Source organism: Bombus pyrosoma, linkage group LG7 (assembly GCF_014825855.1).
Source record: "Bombus pyrosoma isolate SC7728 linkage group LG7, ASM1482585v1, whole genome shotgun sequence".
NCBI lineage: Eukaryota > Metazoa > Arthropoda > Insecta > Hymenoptera > Apidae > Bombus > Bombus pyrosoma.
Window position 1 is genome coordinate 6,043,516 of NC_057776.1, and position 19,323 is coordinate 6,062,838.

The window sequence follows — 19,323 nt, forward strand, 5'->3', positions numbered from 1 at the left end:
TTACTCGGATAGTAGAAATTAATTTTATTTTAAACTCATCAATAACATTTATTTTGTTTGAGTCGAAACGAAAACTTTATAACGAGTAGTTTTTACACGTATTATACAATAACAACAACGTTCAGCTCTATGCTTACATTGTTATATATACCGTTACAAGACAATTCTTTGCACAAAGTACAGTGTTAAAAATTTTATAGAATGACAATAATTACAGTACACACTTAGTATCTGTACATATCTATGAGGATTTATATAGAAAAATATATACCTCTGTAAGTTATGAAACAACAAAATTTAAATCAAATACCGCAAAATATCGGACTTGCCATTGATTATATTTAATAAATCTGAAAATTAAATTCTTTTTTAAAAAATTCAGAAAGTATTAAACGTGAAAATTATACTTTGATATTGACTTGCTTAACTTTACTGACTATGTTTCATTCTTTGGTAATCAATGGTAATTTCTCATCTTTTCTTGCTTCTTTTGTTGTATCCATTCTTGTACTCTACGTTGAAGTTCAACATTTGATTTTACCATATCCATAGTAAGAGGAGATCTATTGAACGGGTCGGTCTGATCGCTTAATAAGTGCCTAAACAGCATTAACGATAAAAATAATCAAATAAATATTTTGTTATATCAAACGGCCTGAATAATAGCAATGACAAAGAAATACTAACCTTGCAATGGTTTGCCGATCTATAGTTATCCTTGATGATGGAAGAACAACAGGATCTGTCATTAAAGTAGACATAATTGGATCTAGAAACTCATCAGGAGCATCGATTAAAATTTCGTCTTCCTCCTTCTTATGACTTGCGGCTGCCTCGACATTTTTTGCAAATTGATCTAAATCGCCTAATATACCCACACCACCGATACGAACTGAAATTTTATTGTCTTCAGTCGGCATTTTCAATCATTTATAAAAATTAGAACAATATAGCATATACGAATCATGGTATATTTTATGCATCTCATAATAATTAAATTTTGCACAGATATAAGTACCAAGAACGTTATCAGCCAGTTTGAACAGTTCCGAACTGTATGAACGACCATCTTGTGAAACAGCAAGCGTAAAAGATTCATTCTGACTAAGATTAATATAAATTTCGCATATATTTAATACTAAATTTGCTGGATGAAACGCATACTCTTTCTGTCCATTAACCTAAAATTAAAATGGTTAATTCCAGCATTCTACAGTTTAAATAGGAACATCGAATAATTCAATTATATTTGTTACCTTTAAATTTTTTTTATTTGGCCCAACCAGCTGAAGCAACAAATAATTAAGCATCGAGGCAATACGATCCACCATTGTTGGATGACAAAAGATGGATTTTATTTCTGTAGTTAACATTTTTAATGTGTATATAGTTTTTCTACCTAATATATTGTCAAATCGTGCAATCATTCCAAGATGTAAGAGATAATGAGCTTGTTGATCACGTTCATGTTGTGGTAGTTTGTTCCATTCTCCACTTTCCCTTTTGATTGAAATTATTTTTCATTAATCTTATTTAGTAAATATAAGATTTATACAAGTTAGCAAAGTAGAATTACATATTGCTGATTAAATTAATAAGTAATAACCAAATTGAATACCTTGCTTGAATCAATTGTTTCAATTGAGCCATACTTGAAAGTGCTTCATCTAATAAGAAAACTGCATCATTCATTAAAAGATTTATAAAACGCAAAAATAATGGAGGCTGAGCTGCTTCCATATTGGCTTCTGCTTCTTCTGCTAAAGAACTGTACATAAAATCATTATTATACAACACCATATAATATGAATTATAGGGTTACTATAAAATATAAATAATAATAAATTTAATAAACGACTACGGAAATATATTATCTTCGTCTTTTGCTTACATGAAATTATTACGATGTTCTGGTAATTTCCACAAGTACTCCATAACAACATACATTGGTCGCCGATAATTAAACTTTTGTTCAAATTGTACACTTTGTCCAGTCATTTCAATGCTCACGAATACTTTAAGTAAATTCGGAACAATCTAAATACATAATAAATAATACATAATAAAATAAAGTTTTATGAGAGAAAAAAATATTCCATTTTATGAATTTCAAGCAGGTTACATACATATTGTCTATATGGATGTGTGATAAATAATTGTTCTCTATGGAATGTCCCTAAGCTTGGTGTTACAGGGCTCATAGTTTCATCGCTTGTAGGTAAAAGTGCCTCTAAGCCTTCTGCTAGACGTGCACGTAGATGAGGATTATATAAACGTTGTTGAGACTCCATTAATACTATGATCTGATATCACATACTCGATTATTTTATTAAATCGTATGTATTTTTGCTGTTTTTAACATATTGTTGTTAGCTCACCTCTGTTAATACAGGCGTTAGAAAGGATGGCCCTTGTTCTTCAAAAATATTTGGATTTATGCGTCGTAATAAATACAAAAATCTAATAGTATTTTCTACCACAAATTCCGGAATGCATCTATGTAAAAATAATGGTGTTGTTAAATATTAGTTGTAATTATTAATAAATATAGTTGAAACAAAGCACAATATTTAGAAGATACCTCAAAGTATCTGGAACAGTTCCTGGTAAAGGGAACTTCACCTCTTTACATTCCTTTGGAATGTAATTTTCTTCATTTTCTCCGATCTTTATATCATTTAAATATACTTGTACTAACCAAAATGCTGTTGTCGCATGAAATTTTGCTAAGAGTTTTAACATCTCTGGTACTAAAAGGCTTGCTCTTAGAGATAAATACCTAAAATTTGAGATATAAATTGTATATAATAAATTATGCAATATAAATTTTTATGGTAAAAAAGGAGAGAAAAATCTTTTTTTTATTCTTAAGGATAACAAATATATACTTGGTCATTTCTTCTTCCATGCGTTGAGTTATTATATCAAATACTTCCGATCTACCACCATTCTGTGCATCCTGATATACTCTCTGTATTCTTACCAAATCTTGGTTTGTTCTAAAATTCAACACATAATTCTCTTAATTACCAATATTCTTTTATTATAAGTCTTGATTAAACTGGGAAGAAAAATTTTAAAGTCAAACCTTAAAAGTTTATCTAACACTACTCTGTATCCAAGATCTAATGCTCTATGGGTTAAGAAAAAGCACTCAGTAGTAAAACCAAATGTTTTTGCAACTGGTCTGGCACCACCTTCTGACATTGGTATCAAACAAGTTTCTGAAGACATTCCTTTTAAATGTATATTTGAATTTATACATTCATCCTGATCACTAACCTAGAGAGTTAATTGTTATAGAATAGTACATTGTTAAAAATTTGACAATTAATCTTAGTTGTATCATTTTTTGTAAATTGACTTACATCTGCAGCACAATATGTTGGATCAATTTTAGGCACTTTAGAATCATTTTGTTTAATGCAAAATGGTTGACAAAGACGCAATAGCACATTTCCTAAATTTAACATGAAACCATCAGAAACACATAACATTGAGTTGAAGCTCACATCATTCTGAGTATTCCAAATTTTTCCCCTATTTGCATTTGAATGAAGACAATTGCCTATCCATTGTAAAGTTAAATGACGAACTTCTGTCGAACATTTTAACAGTAAATGAAAAACCTTTTGCAATGATTCGTTTAATGCATCTAAGGCTGTCCAAATATTTCCTTCAACTGAAGTCTACATGATAGAAAATATATATAAATATTATTCCATGCATAATTTAATTCTTTTTGTTCTTTTTTTTCTTTTACAGTTTACTTGCCTGTTGCAATGGCTTCTCAAAAAAATAAAATGGCTCTTCTATTGTTTTTGGTAAACAGCTCAAGCTAAAAAGTGCACCTAATAATGTATCTGCATATGCTCGGCCTTGATTGCTTTTAGGAGTACTATGATCAATTACTAATTTAGCTAAGGGTTCTATCGAGGAAAAAAGATTTAATATAGTAAACCAATATTGACGAAAAAGGACAAGATTACTTTGTGCTGCTTCTTTGTAAATTATATCAAGAATAGGTTTAAAAGACACAGTTATTGCATCTATAGCATTTTTTCCATTTTCATTTTGTAACTCGGACACAATACCATTGACAAATAATATAAATTCTGATTTGGGCCCAGTTTCATCCATACATAACGCAATAAACTGGTTATAAATCTGTAAAAAACAAGAAAAATAAATGAAAGTCCTTTAAACTTATTATATATTACTTATTTATAACTTTGCAAAATATAAATCTCATTAATTATGTAAATGTACATTGATATACCTCTTGTTCTTCAAACAATTCTGGCTCTTGTAGTGCGACACTTGCATTTTGTAATATAACCCGACTTATTTTACAAAGGACATCAGATAATTCTGGTTTGTTTTGATACAGTTGCAATCGACAATAACTCTCAAACAAATAAGGTATTACTTGTTTTTCTGTTGTATGAGGATCGCTAAGAACTTGTTGAGAATTGTCTATAGGTACTAATTTAGATTCAAGATCAGATAACATTAATCGTTCAAAAACTGCTTGTTCGATCGAATCAACATTAACGAGAACTAATCTTCGTTTTTGGTGTTCATTTGCTCCTATTTCGTGTAATGTTATTCCAAATACATCGCCAAGAAGGCGGTTAACCTGATTATCGATTCTAGAATCTTTGGAACCTTGCAAATTTTTGATTCCCGTAATATTGTCAACATTTTTATCTCCAAGTTGCGCAACATAACTAACTCTATTATTTTCGTTGATAATTGCCTGACTTTGAGAGGAGAATGACACGGCATCGTTGATAGTTGAAAACAATCCAGCAAATGGATTGTTATTCACATTGTCGCACATGATTCTCTCGTTAAAACTCAATCACAATTATTGCAAGCATAATTATTCTGAAAATAAATTGCTATGATTTAATTTTCAACCTAAAATGTGTTACAAAATAAGCCAAAATATTCTCCTGATTACTGCACACTACTCTGTATTCGTTCCGTAGTAGAGCGTATACGTGTGCGCACGCGCCTGGTATGCGTATGCGTATGCGCGCGCACCAATGGTTGGATAAATCGAATTTGCTATAAAATATTGTTACATATATGTATATGCTTTTATTATTCATTTGCCACAAAAATTTTTGTTTTCTTTGTTTATTGATATGAAGTTCAATTTTATGTTGTAAACCAAATATAAATTGTGTACATGACCAAATTTATTTATTGTATAAATGATTCCTGCAAACATGAAAATAAATTTTGTATGAAACGAATTTATTAAAAAATTCAGGCACGAAGTGGGTTTGTTTACATATTTTAACACATTGTACACATATTAAATTAAGTAATAGAAGGCACCATTATATCAATTTATCGCCAAGGTTTTCGTACAGTCCCAGCGCTGGTACTTCTTTTAATACTCTCATCTGCAAGTTATATAATTATTGATAATACACTGATATTGATGACTTATGTATCATGTAGTAAATGAGTTAAATAATAATATATACATATGTATATGTATTAATACAATTTGCAAATTAATTGCAATAATAAATATTATGACCTGACATTATAATAAAAGGAAATAACTTACATAAAATGTTTGAAGAGATAAGTCTTTCCTTAATATCTGAAGTCCAAGTTTGACATCTAGATCTAGACAGACATGAACGAACAAACGAAGTTGGTTGATATTCTTCCATCCTACCAGGAAAAAAATAAACAACAAATAAATGGGAATTTATATATATGTAATTATAGCTGTTGGTTTAAACAGCAGTATGTTATGCTAATATAAAAATGGAAACTGTGTACTGGATACACGATTATTTTAGAAATTCTATTTACTATAAAAGAAATTAAATATTGAGAATCTAAATATTGAGAATAAAAAGCATACTTCTGCAATATTAAATATACATTTCATATCACATACTAATTATGTTCATTGATAAATTTATGGTACTAAATTCATTTAATACAAGCATCTAATAGCAAATAATGACATAATTTATTTTGTTTCAATAACATAACATTCTACATTTGAAGAATTTATAGAAATTTCTGTAAGAAAACAAAGTAAATTTTACTATGCAGAGTCATACTCCTTCAGTTTTTTCCTGGCTAAAGTCCGTTGAGTTGCAAACGAGTATGATCTTGCAGATGATGGACGTTCTATACGGGATTTTTTAATTTCACGATCTTGCGCTATTACTTGCGCTCTTTTCTGGGGATTTTGGGCAAATAACTCCACTATATTCATAGAAGCTGCATCACACTTTTAGAAATCATAAAATTCTGATGAATATCCTTTCCTTAAGAATTTTCATATTTTAAATAACAATTACTTTACTTATCAACGGTAATAAAATAATGGATTTTAAAACAGTTTAAGTAGATTATTATTAAAATAATATAAGTAGAAATCATTTGTTTTATTTTATCTTACTGTCAGTTAATTACTATCAAGCTGATACAAGTGAAAAGGAAACTTTTCTTTTTAAATTTATAGACGATATCATAAAAAGGAAACAAGACTTTAATAAACTTCTTAATATTATAAAAAAACAAACTGCATTGAGTGACATTTTTTTATTACAATATTTAACAATATTACCTGTAATTGAAGCCGATGTAAAAAATTAAATTCTGAACGATTAAGAGGTGCATCAACATGAAGTTTAAGCATGCAATGTAAAGCTTCTTTGTATGTGTTTTTTAAAGCAATCACACGTTCGGTTCGCATCATTCTACGTACTAAATACCCTCTTGCATATGCGTTTATTACATTTACTGCTTTAATCTGTAGCACGAAAATAATTGTGTAATTTGAAATACTATTTAAATGGAAATCTAAATACAGAATATAAATACTTACATGTTTAGTTTCATATATTGTCCTCTCAAGGACTGGTACATGAGTAGTTTTGCTATCTAAAGGAAATAATTCTCGACTAACGTTTGAACGTTTACTTGTTTCACCCTCCTCTAATAATCTTTCTTTGTAATTTACATCATTTGATTGCATCTCTGTATTTCTTCCATTTGTTTTTGTCAGAGAATTATTAATGTTGACTGAGGGTTCTGTTTCTGATGATTGAGCTGTATATGAATATCTAGTAGAACAAGGAGCATTATCATAATGCATTTCAGAATAAATATAATTCAATGGACAGGAAGTTATGTTCGTCTTATTATCTTGTGAATGTTCTACTTCGTTCTTTTGTTCTAGATTATTTTTTAATGTTCTAACATTTTGCATATTGTTTTCATCATTAAAAGCAGGAGACAAGATATTTTCAGAGAGCAAAGAAACTGAAATTTTTGGAAAGGATTTTTTAATTTCAGTCAATAAAAGTAACTGTTGTTTTTCAAATTCCTTTTGCAATAGTGTTTGTTCCCTGTGTTGACGAAACATTAATTCAGCCATCTGATTCTTATGCATCTCTTGTACCTTTTTGTAAACTGTTAGAAGTTTATCAGATGCAATAGTAGATTTCAATTTAGGGATTGGATTATCTATATCTGTATTTTTCGAAAATTTTTCCGTCAAATTATTAGTTGCATAAATGCTATTGTGCTCATTTAGATCTTCCAAGGAACCACCAAGTTTACATACTGGATTAAAAGTGCAAGAGCTATTATGCTTGTTCCATGTTTGTAATCTTTCTATGTTTTCATTGTTATTATCTACAATATACTTTTCATTGTGATTAATTTGTATATCGCTTCTATTAATACACTCTTTAGCTAACATTGTTTGAATGCAATCCGCAGACTTTGTCGATGGACATATTACAAAAGAAGATTCCGGTTTCGTTTGTAAAGAAATGGACTTACACATTTTACGATTAGTTTTATGATTAGAGTTTCTGATAGGAACAGATTCTTTATTTTCAGGTTCATACTCCCACTCAATTTTAGTTTGTGTAACATTCCATTCTTTTTGTTGGTTCGTATTTCCGTAAGATGTTGGAACATATTCTGAACATGGAGCACAAGTTGAAGTAGCAAGTTCCATTTGCATGTGTGCCAATAATATTGGACTTGGAGTATCTAACACATAGGAACCTTGACGTACTAATTTAGGAGTATCCCCTAAATTATCAAAATTACTTTCTTGACAATCTTTATCTCCGTTACATGCAGCGTTATTCAGTGTTAATGGAATAATATTTAATGTTTTAGGCACTTGTGGTTTCCAAATATCTGATATTGTTTCTGTACTAGTAGATTCTATTGAAGCTGTTTCATTTAAGCAGCGATCTCTATCAACGCTAGCAGTTACTGATTTTGATTTTAAAACAGTACCAGGAGCAAAATTTACCTGATTTTCACACTTACATTCCATGTTTAAATCTTTACTAGATTCTAATGTTTTTTCTAAATTGTCATTAGAGCTTTCAAAAATTTCTATTGGAACATTGTTTATATCCGCAGTATTAGTTTCATTATAATTACTATTTTTGCATTCAAAAGAAATTAAATTCTCTCTTGAACCATGAACTCTTTTTTTACATTTTATATCCCTTGATTCTTTTGTAACTTTTCCTATATAAATATCACTATTATTACATTCTTTAGCAATGTGTGAAACATTCAACTTTTTTTCTATATTTATTGCACTTTTCTTATAATTGGATATTTCCTGTTTAATATCTTCAGTTATCTAAAAAAGATATATTTTATCACAAAATTAATCTTAAATGGTAATTATATATAATATAATGCCTATATAATATTGTACATACCATTGGTGGTAAAATAGGAATTCCATTAATCTTGATACATGAAACATATGAATGACCTTCCATACTTTTAACTTTTTAAATAGATCTGCTAAAAGTGATAGGAAACTTATACATAAAGAAAACAACTATTGTTTAAAAAACTTATTAAAGAAAGAGTAGGATGATACTAATAATAATAAGTAAAATAAATTTTCATATTAATAAAGACAATATTGTTAATAAACATTCTGTTTGTTACATAAAGATGTAAACAAGATAATTAAGTGATAGTTATATAATAATCAGAATAAAAATAGAGTAAAGCATTAAAGATAAATCAGAGTTTGGGATTGCATGCTCAAATATGTGCACGCATGTATATTAATTTGATTATTTGTTTATTTACATATAATAATTTTATTACATGCATATATAATTGAAATGAAGTTAATGAAACAAACACAATATCATCTAACAATTTCCTTTCAAAATGTGTCTTGATCTTTTTAAAGATTAATTTATTTAGCAAATTTGTTTAGCAAGTTTGTCAGAACTCATTACATTTCATATTATACTTACTGTTACTACGTATTTTTTGATAAACATTTTATCCAATACTAACACTAACGTTAGAAGAAAACTATTGAGTATATTTAATTTTATTTAAATGAATAAAAAACGGATATGCATTTTCAGTTTATTCATTTACATATTTATATGTATCGATGTATCGATGATACTATATCGGAACAAACTTCCAAAAGCTAATATTTCATTAATTATTTATACATTTTTTCATTATGAAAACATCAAGCTCTGATCACAGACGAGAAAAGGAATAAATGTGACATCGACATGCAATGATGCAATGCTTTTTCGTACCCACGTTTTGGGGTCATCTAAACCTAACCCAACTCTTTCCCTTATTGTGCAACGGGTACATCCATTTACTTAAATTGCGTAGGTAACGTGCAACGAAGGAAGCGAACAGAATGCATCAGAACTGAGTGAGGTACATCGAAACATAGCGAGCAATGAATTGTAAAACATTGTCATAGGAACAGATACAGAGCTTCAAATATGCATTATCTTAACAAATCTACAGATATTATCTCTTGCTGATATTTAAATTCTACTACTATGCCAATACTTTGAGAGTGGTAAAAGTGGAAGCAGGCGAGTTACCTCTTGTTCCCTGTAACACCTAGAGTGAAGATTTCTCGAATAATAAACAGCAAATGAATTTTTAACATGTTACGCATAGAAAATTAATCACGTACTAGGTTAAATGGTAATTATTTAGAAGTTTATTCTCACTATCGATTTCAATGGTTTTTGAGCATATTATCGGAGGCATGATTTTGAACAATTTTTTTCTATTATACATGTAACCGGCGCTCGACCCTAGTTTACAAGATATTTACAAAAAATTGTTGGTACCACTACAGTGAATTCTGTCTATAATTGTACGTTCGTGGCAGCGTATTCGTTAGTATTGGTTGCCGGCTGGATAAAATGACCTAACCTAATCCAAACCTAACTCATCTTTTGTTTATATTATACAAGGTGAGTCGCCAAAAAGAATCATCTAAATAACTCTCAATTTTTGAGATATAAAGAAACATTTGAAACAAAAGTTGTTTGGTTACGAAGGGACTATTACGTAGTAGAAAACGTTTTTCTCAGGTGGACGTGTTTAAGAATTTTGAAATTTCACGACTCAATTTTAGTACAATTTCTTCTATGCGATTTTTGGTATATGAGTATCGAGGCCACGGTCATGTAAACAGGTCTCGACACTCATACATGCCACATGGAAGAAAGCATTCTAAAATTGAATCATTAAAAATCAATATGAAAAGTAAGAAGAGTCTTGTTTTGCACATGTATAACATGTTATGAATGTCTCAGACAGAGACTAAGACAATTTACCCATCTTTGTCTATTTCGCAAAAGCGAAAATTTTGTTGTCTTCCATGTTGATTTTTCACGACTCAATTTTCGGTTTTCCCTAGAAAGTATCAAGACCTGTTTATATGATCGTGGGTACAACCGTACTCAAGTAATCGCGATCTAGTTATCATTTGAAAGCCACCACCCAGAAATTAGAAAACCAATATTCCCTACTAAATAAAATAAAACCCTATTTAGTTATATTCCAAAGTATCCAAAGTTAACGAAGTAATGATATATAGTTCACTACCGTTGTACATAGAAATTATTAAAATGAATAATGTCGATGTCTATCTAGACTCGTCTTGTTATCGAAATATCAATTATATGTGCCTGGAAACGATGATTCTTAGTACGTGTATAAAAAATGTGAAGCAATAATAATAAGAAAATGTCTTGTTACATATGTATGTAAACATTACGCAATAAGCGGTTTCCAGGGGAAACGAATCTGACGGGACACCGCGAAAATTGTAAATCGAATCGTGATCGTAACTTCTCTTCTCAGAACGGTGATTCCAGTTTTGTTCCAAGTGTAATTGAATCCCGTGTGCGAACCCAGTGACCGTGTCTTATCACGGCTGGAGATTTTACCCGTGAAATGTCAAAATGGCGTCTTCACAGGACGCTTGGTATCTGTCGTTGTTAGGACTAGCAGAAAACTTTCGAACCTCGAGTCCACCGAATATCAAGTCATGCATACAGTGTTTACAAGCGGTCTTCAATTTTAAACCGCCTCCAAGAGTCGAAGCACGCACCCATCTTCAACTTGGTAACATCCTTCTTACGCATACCAAAAACATCGATTTGGCGCGGTCTCATTTAGAACAAGCGGTAAGTTAAATTATTATTTGTACTTTAATTAATTACGTTCAACTTTCTCTTCTAACGTTGTGTTTTATTTTTATCGTACACTACGTGGAAATTTCGATACACCTGTTTATCCTGATTCTAACCTTTCTTTTTATTTTGGTACAGTCGGTAATACATGTATAAGATTATGAGTGATTAAAAATCAATTGATATGTTAATCTGTATGTACTTAAGCTATGGTTTAATTTTTGGATAATTGATAATTTAATATTTGGATAATTGGTATTTGTTAATTGATGTGTAATATTGACATTATGTTTTAGTGGCGATTGAGCCAGAATATAAACACTTTTGATGACGTTAAGTTTGAAGCAGCAAGTGTGGTTGCAGAACTGTATGAGCAACAGCACCAATCAAATCTAAGTAAACCTATATTACGGAAGGCTATAGAACTTTCTCAACACAATGTGTATTGGCATTGCAGACTTATTTTCCAACTTGCAGTAAGTTAGAAACTGTTTTAATTAATGTCAATAATGAAGTAGTTGTTTAATGATATTTTTGTGTAATTTAGCAAATACATGCATCAGAAAAAGATTTTGTCGCAGCTAGTAGTCTACTTGCAGTAGGTGTTGACTATTCTCATATCAGCAATGCAAGTTATACAAGAGTTCTATTCTTATTGAGCCGATGTATGCTTTTATTAATAGACAAAAAGTTTACTGAGGTTCATCCGCTTTTAAATTCAGCTGGACACCATGTTGAAAATTGGCAGGGTAGTCCACATCAAAAAGAGTATTTAAAAGTATATTTTTTAGTACTTCAAGTTTGTCATTATTTAATGGCAGGACAAGTAAGCAATGAATAATATTTTGTATTTAATAAATTTATGCTAACTATTTACTTATATTTAAACTTTTCTTGACAGGTTAAAAGTGTGAAACCTTGTTTAAAGCAATTGCAACAAAGTATACAAACTATAATGTCTCCTAGTTGGCCAGCAGATGAAGTAGTTACGGGTTCTAATATCGGAGATATGTTTATATGGATGCCAAAGGACCATTTATATGTTTTGGTGTATTTAGTAACAGTTATGCATTCAATGCAAGCTGGTTATATGGACAAAGCTCAGAAATATACAGATAAAGCATTGACTCAAATTGAAAAGCTCAAAAGTAAATGCAACAACTTATCATTTTAGTAATATTATTATGACTTCCTAGTTAAATTAACATTCATATTGTGTTTTGCAGTTGTTGACAACAAACCTATACTTTCTGTTTTTCAACTAATGTTGTTGGAGCATATAGTAATGTGCAGACTAGTAATGGGAAATAAAAGTGTAGCTCTTGCAGAAATTTCTCAAGCTTGTCAGCTTTGTAGAAGGCAGCCAAGGTTACTTCAAGGTCATAAGCCACAATTGCATGCTTTATTGGGACTATATGCAATGTCTATGAATTGTATGGAAGCTGCGGAAGCACAATTTACTGCTGCTTTAAGAGTAGGATAATAAACAAATTAAATATTACTAAATGTGACTTTTTAGTAGTATTGTGAAAAATAATCTCTTTTACAGACATCACAAGAAAGGGAATTGTGGACTTTCGCGAATTTGAACTTGGCAATAGTATATCTTAGGACAAAGAGGGATGCTGATTTAGGTGCTTTATTAGAACGAATAAATCCCGAGTCTTTACCATCTCATTCACACTCTTTAAGGGCAGCAGCATATTATGTTCAAGGTCTTCAAGCGTTTTTTGGAGCGAGATACAACGAAGCAAAGTACGAATCGATAACTATTATTATACTTAATATCTTTCAAAAAGCCATCAAATGTACCTAAACATATAAATATATTTATAGGAGATACCTCCGGGAAACTCTAAAAATGGCCAATTCTGAAGATTTAAACAGACTCACGTCGTGTAGTCTTGTACTTCTTGGACACATATTTCTTTCTTTAGGAAATAGTAGAGAGTCCATGAACATGGTTACTCCTGCAATGCAGTTAGCTTCTAAAATACCTGATGTTCATGTACAATTATGGGCTACCGCCATACTTAAAGGTATATGGAAATTTGGATGTATTTAAACAACAGAAGGTTCATCTTTAAATGACTCATCTTTGTCGATAGATTTGTATAGAATTTGTGGAGATCCGAATCGCGAAAGCGAAGCATATCAAATGCATTGCACGTTTTCGCAAACACTCTTGAAAGATCACTTTCAAAGTACACAGATGGGCGAACATAATCTTATACAGTGGACTGATGGGCCTGTGCCTGCTTTGCCGAGTAATCCACCACCTTCAACGTCACAAGCAATTCTTTAATAATATCCAAAAACTCGATAGTTTGTATATTCGAAGCGTGTAAACTATTTGATGGAGCACAGAAGGGTGTTAGGTTTGTACAATTTGGTTATCGAATTATATAGTGAACAATAGAATCAGAGGTAATGATAAAAGCATGAGACTCTCCTAAACGAGAGAGTGAAGTAGGTTGAATCACAAACAAATTAGTTAATTGCGATTAAATCGAAGAGAGCAAAAATTTAATTGTTCAATTTGGGTATTAAATGATATCCACAAAAACTCATTGTTTATTATCTAAATATTTTCGGGTAACTAAAAATCACACAGAATTTCATTTGCAGAGTTTCATAAAGATTATATATATACTATAAGTTTGTACAAACAATTTATTGTAGTCGTTTTCTATGTCACAGAGATACACAAAAAGAAGTGAAAATATGTATAAAATATTGATATATTTTATTATTTTGTAAATTGTAAATTATCTCGAGACTTTTTTCCTCATAAGTGTAAATCTGCAAAGAAGAGAGAAAAGTGGCAGTACTATCGCTCTAAGTATCAAAATAATTAAATGCATTTTTCAATGTAATTATCATACCATTGAACAAATACTATTTTAAAATTAACAAAAAGTTTAATTTATGCTATAAAAGTGATAGATTTTGATACGAATGTTAAAAAATATTTGTTGTTGGTGCTAAATTAAAGGGCACGTTAAAATGCGTTAATAATTTAAGTCTTGGAAAATCTTATTTGCCACACGGAGAACAATATTTCCGGCCAAATCAATTTTTCTTTATATCTTAGTTGCTCTCTGTAAGTAATTTATCTAAATTTGACATCCTAAGAATAACCTAACGTTATTATTTTGTAACTTACATTGATTTTATTCACATATTTTTTAAAATTTATAATTCATACAACTTTTTAGGTTTACATAGCACGTTGGCAAGTATGTTTTGAATTAAATTTTAAATCGAGACTGATAAAATTATTATAATAAAGAACTAGATAAATATGGATCAGAGATACGATACGTGGATGCATATTTCAGAGACTATGAATTTGTACATCTATGAAGATAAATTTAAATAAAATTGAAACATTTCACGAAAATAAAGAATTGGATTGGTAAAAATGAAGAAAATAAGAATAAAATATTGATAATATTTCCAACGTACTATGCTCTTCAATGACCAAAGTAGGCTTTTAAAATTCGGGCTGTGGACACAACAGAAATAATTGTATGTTCATAAACGTGTACCCTTACATATGGGGAAATATGTTGATAGGTACAATAGGTTGCAAAATGTTCTTTGAGAAACAAAAGAAGTATCGTACCTATCGTATGCGTGGTGCGTATCAGTTGATGTGTTTTTATTCAACAATGTATGTATATAATGTATAATTAAAATAAACACAATCGTAAGTAGTATTAGATAGAGCAATATATGAGAAAGGAAAAAAATAAAGGGGCCTTACTATGTGGTAAGCTAAGTGGCAAAGATGTTCCGCCTAACTTTGCATTGTTTTTAAATTAAGATATTGTACATATTTTAAATAGCAAAGATAATAAAGAGTAAAACAGAGAAAAAAATATAACAAGACTACACACCTGTAAAAAAGTACTTTATCGTTTTCGTGTATTTATGTAATCAATATGGAAATTATATTATTTGAATTAATACTGTCATCTTTGAGTTCTTTATTTATAGTATTTATATGTATTTTTGGTGGTTGTACATGATGATAAAAAATCCATAAAAATAAACAAATCTTAGGAAAAGACATGGTTGTGTAATAAATTAGTCATTTTAAAACGGTGATCTATTAATTTTTAATTACTACTTAAAATAATTTATAGTTTCATTTCTTACTTTTATCATATTTATATACCAACATGTTATATTATAATATCAACATGTATATATGATCTATTACAATTATTATGTACATTTACATTATTTTCTGTACCATAACTGTACATCTTTCATACGTTTCACCTTCTTCTGCAATTGAAGGATGCCATACATTAAAGCTTCTGCTGTTGGGGGACATCCTGAAATGTATTTAAATATATATATATATAATAACAATTTTTTACTAAAATAAAAGATTAAGCCTAAGACATAACATTAAGCTTTTTATGAATATTACATCAAATATTACCTGGCACATATATGTCCACAGGCAAAATCCTATCACATCCTCTGACAACAGAATAACTATAATGATAATAACCACCACCATTGGCACAGCTTCCCATTGAAATGACCCATCGGGGTTCAGGCATTTGATCATACACTCTTCTCAATGCAGGTGCCATTTTATTTGTGAGAGTACCAGCAACAATAATAACATCAGCTTGTCTTGGAGAGGCTCTGAATACAACTCCATATCTGTCCATATCGTATCTTGGAGCTGCAATATGCATCATTTCGACTGCACAACAGGCTAGACCAAATGTAAGAGGCCATAGTGATCCTTTGCGACCCCAATTTATAAGATCATCTAATCGTGCCACTGCATATTCAGCGATATTGTTGGTATCTTGGAAAGGACTATAGGGCTTCTTTTTTACTTTTTGTGGCAAGGAAGGTCCACTTTCTTGCACTACTGCGTCTGTGACCATATGTTTGGCTTGATTGACTAAAGTTCCAGGACATCCTGATAAAGTAATATTATTGCGTATCAGGGATGCTAAGCCCTGATTAAGAGAAGCTGAAAAGAAAATATTTATTCATATTAATTTTTTTAATATGTGATTTAATTTATACTATATTTACATTTATGAATATTTATCTGTTACATAAGTCACAATTTTTGTAAAAGACAAATTTTTTATTATTATTGGAGATTTTTGTTGATACGTGAGGTTATGAAATGTGTTACAATAGAATTTGAAAATGCCACCTATACCTCAGTGTAAGAAAATAAAGCTAATTTAGTTGAAATTTCTACATCTTATGCAATACAAACTATTAGAGAGAATGAGCCATAAAATTAAACGTAAATATATATGAAACATATTAGTATATTTAGAGTAGAATTTCTTCCAAATGATGAAATGTTACAATGTTACAATATGTGCTTATCGTTAGTTTACTTAATTACTGAAAACAATCGAAGATATTTTGAAAAGAATTGTCGTAAACTTACGCGGTAACGTAATACAGCGCAACATTTTTCACCCTACAATCTACAATACCTTCTCGTCACACAGTTGTCTGCTACACTGCGATTCTGCGCTGTAAATGCATCTCAAAACGTTATATGTATGGTACCATGGTATGTATTTACCATAAAAATAAGAAATGTATAAATATATAACCTTAATATAAATTGAGCTGTTAAACCTAATATAGTTGATTAAGTGGCAACAGATATATTTGCCTAATTAACCTCAAAAGATATATTCAGTTTTCTTAATTTATAGGTTGTGTTCGAAAAACATAATGTATTTTCTAATAAAGATTATGACATGCAGAAACAAGCATCAGGCATTGAAAGATGTACATTTATTACAGATAGGTTGAATATTGTAAGAAATGCGATTTTCAATATTTTTAACCGCTTGTAATTCATAGCAACGTTAATCGACTTTTTATTTAATTTTAACCGATGACATTTTCAGCATGTACATATAACTGATATAAATCTATAAAATGTATTGTTTAAATTTGCATTACAAGCTCAGGTAAAAATGTTGCAATTTTCTCAAAAAATTTTCGAAAAAAAAATTTAAGTCGTTTAATTCAATCTTAAAAAAGTTATTTAAAACGTAGCGATCGTATCAGTCAACCTTCCAAGTTCTTCAATTAATACAGTTAGTAAGTAAATATATGCATCAGCAGCTGTTCAAGCCTCTTAACAAGAGAACAGATTATTAAAGAGAATAGCTTCAAAACAACATTTTTCCAATTAAAAAGATCTTAAAATTGTTAGAAGTTATTGAATATTTGAAATGTAAATAAATCAGTTGATTTGATCAGACGAACAAAAAGATCGAAGGATCTATTTTCAACAGATTGCAATCATACCACCAGAGGACTGAAATCTGAGCTATACTTTCACTAACAATAACTTTCCCGATAGAATCTCATTGTTAAATACAATATAATTTCCTTTTATTATACAGATAAATAACTACAGCAATTAGACAGATATTTAACAAAATTTGCAATGTTTTAAATCATTTCATTTTCTTTTTAACATTCATATTTTTATTCAGTAAGATCTACTTTCCTAACTGAATTGTGATTGTTGAGAACTAATTCTTTGATACTTTAAAATTTTTTAAAAGGAAAATTATTATCTGTTTTACTTATATCAGATTATAATTATAATTGTGATATATTTGTGTTAGGAAAAAGTATAAATGAACAAAACACCATTTTTTCGTAGAATGTTTTTATTGGCTCAGTTTCTGTTTTATACAAAACATCTAAGAAACACAGATGCTTTCCGCTGACATTTTTTTCCTTAAACTTCGCCTTACGAAAGCGGCTAATCTATCGACTTCGCGACGTTTTTCTAGTCTTGCAGTTCCCAAAGGGCACGCTAAAGTATAATGCGATACTGATTTTTTTTTTGTTTGCTTCAACAGTGCTTGTATGTCGACGCATATACCTAATCACAACACTACTTATTTACTCAATGGTGGTCGTTAAAAAATCGAAACGTAAGGTTGTTAAAAAGTGCCTCTCAAGTGAACGACTGCACTACTTCAGCAAACGGACGGGGACTTTAACTAGGCCATAGAACCAAATTTTTTCACTATTCGCGTTACCTTGTAAACGTAAACAATTCCCTATATACAAAAACGGTCCCTACTGTTTGTCGCTTACCAACCGAGCTAATTTCATTCATAGTAATTTTTTTACCTAAGGCTCCTGTTTTATCTCACCGATTTGTCTCGATCGAACGGTAAAACAAAATATCTCTTTACATTTTACAAGTGTATCGTGCTTCGTTGAACGAAAACTGCATTTAATTATTTCTTGTTTAACCACTTGCCTTATATCATATACAAAATCATTTTCGTAACTTACCGATTATCGAATTATAATAGACCGCGAATTTTTATGCATTTATAGGAAATTGAAAAGTTAAAAAATGCACACGATATTCAAAAATATACAAAATATTCAAAAGATAGTACTTATTATAATACTGAGTGGAAAAAATAAATTTCTTCTTAGATTCTATTTGTTTAATTAGGTCTACGAACATATGAATTTACATAAAAATCCTCAGTCTAGTAATAAATAGAAAATTATGTTTGAGCCTGAGTTCAGCTATGTTGAATCACGTGGACGTTACTTTGATTAAGTCCGAAATGTTTTAAAGAAATTACGTGCGGTTAAAATTTCATTTGTAGAAACATTTTCTTTTAAAACAGTTTCATTTAAAACAACATAGAAATTTTGAATGAGTTAAAAAATAAGTCATAAGGCAAGGAGTTAATCGTAGGCGTGTATGAACTCTGTGTGCATTTGTACGTTGTATCATATAGAGACC

General features: G+C 30.0%; 4 protein-coding genes across 9 annotated transcripts; 1 reads left to right on the top strand and 3 right to left on the bottom strand.

Moving 5' to 3' along the window:
- Nucleotides 1-27: 27 nt before the first annotated feature.
- Nucleotides 28-5,009, bottom strand: LOC122569698 (ubiquitin conjugation factor E4 A). Of its 3 annotated transcripts, none has more exons than XM_043731142.1 (15): nt 4,280-5,009; nt 3,775-4,167; nt 3,369-3,689; nt 3,089-3,282; nt 2,889-2,999; nt 2,582-2,779; nt 2,379-2,496; nt 2,127-2,303; nt 1,892-2,037; nt 1,619-1,768; nt 1,257-1,500; nt 1,019-1,181; nt 688-892; nt 438-599; nt 28-350 (listed from the first exon to the last, which is right to left on the bottom strand). In XM_043731142.1, the coding sequence occupies exons 1-14, from the start codon at nt 4,841-4,843 to the stop codon at nt 458-460; spliced, it is 3,126 nt and encodes a 1,041-aa protein (XP_043587077.1). In that variant the 5' UTR covers nt 4,844-5,009; the 3' UTR covers nt 28-350; nt 438-457. The 3 variants fall into 3 exon arrangements, with proteins under 3 accessions (XP_043587077.1, XP_043587079.1, XP_043587076.1); XM_043731144.1 differs by having other exon boundaries at nt 429-599; XM_043731141.1 differs by having other exon boundaries at nt 28-599.
- A 235-nt stretch (nt 5,010-5,244) lies between these two features.
- Nucleotides 5,245-10,620, bottom strand: LOC122569699. 3 transcript variants are annotated; one of them, XM_043731145.1, is made up of 8 exons: nt 10,004-10,619; nt 9,303-9,927; nt 8,745-8,832; nt 6,872-8,662; nt 6,611-6,796; nt 6,099-6,271; nt 5,588-5,697; nt 5,245-5,417 (listed from the first exon to the last, which is right to left on the bottom strand). In XM_043731145.1, the coding sequence occupies exons 3-8, from the start codon at nt 8,805-8,807 to the stop codon at nt 5,362-5,364; spliced, it is 2,379 nt and encodes a 792-aa protein (XP_043587080.1). In that variant the 5' UTR covers nt 8,808-8,832; nt 9,303-9,927; nt 10,004-10,619; the 3' UTR covers nt 5,245-5,361. The 3 variants fall into 3 exon arrangements, 1 of the variants encoding a protein (XP_043587080.1); XR_006317542.1 differs by having other exon boundaries at nt 5,386-5,417; nt 6,084-6,271; nt 10,004-10,618; XR_006317543.1 differs by lacking the exon at nt 6,099-6,271 and having other exon boundaries at nt 10,004-10,620.
- A 74-nt stretch (nt 10,621-10,694) lies between these two features.
- Nucleotides 10,695-15,496, top strand: LOC122569700 (MAU2 chromatid cohesion factor homolog). 2 transcript variants are annotated; one of them, XR_006317544.1, is made up of 9 exons: nt 10,695-11,510; nt 11,813-11,992; nt 12,064-12,342; nt 12,418-12,664; nt 12,743-12,990; nt 13,066-13,271; nt 13,353-13,555; nt 13,625-13,894; nt 14,735-15,496. XR_006317544.1 is itself a non-coding variant. In XM_043731146.1 (8 exons), the coding sequence occupies exons 1-8, from the start codon at nt 11,286-11,288 to the stop codon at nt 13,819-13,821; spliced, it is 1,785 nt and encodes a 594-aa protein (XP_043587081.1). In that variant the 5' UTR covers nt 10,695-11,285; the 3' UTR covers nt 13,822-15,496. The 2 variants fall into 2 exon arrangements, 1 of the variants encoding a protein (XP_043587081.1); XM_043731146.1 differs by having other exon boundaries at nt 13,625-15,496.
- A 180-nt stretch (nt 15,497-15,676) lies between these two features.
- LOC122569702 (NADH-quinone oxidoreductase subunit B 2-like) lies at nt 15,677-17,057 on the bottom strand. Its single transcript, XM_043731151.1, has 3 exons — nt 16,963-17,057; nt 15,973-16,524; nt 15,677-15,862 (listed from the first exon to the last, which is right to left on the bottom strand). Exons 1-3 carry the CDS (start codon nt 16,985-16,987, stop codon nt 15,765-15,767), a joined length of 675 nt encoding a protein of 224 aa, XP_043587086.1. The 5' UTR covers nt 16,988-17,057; the 3' UTR covers nt 15,677-15,764.
- Between the last annotated feature and the right edge of the window lie 2,266 nt (nt 17,058-19,323).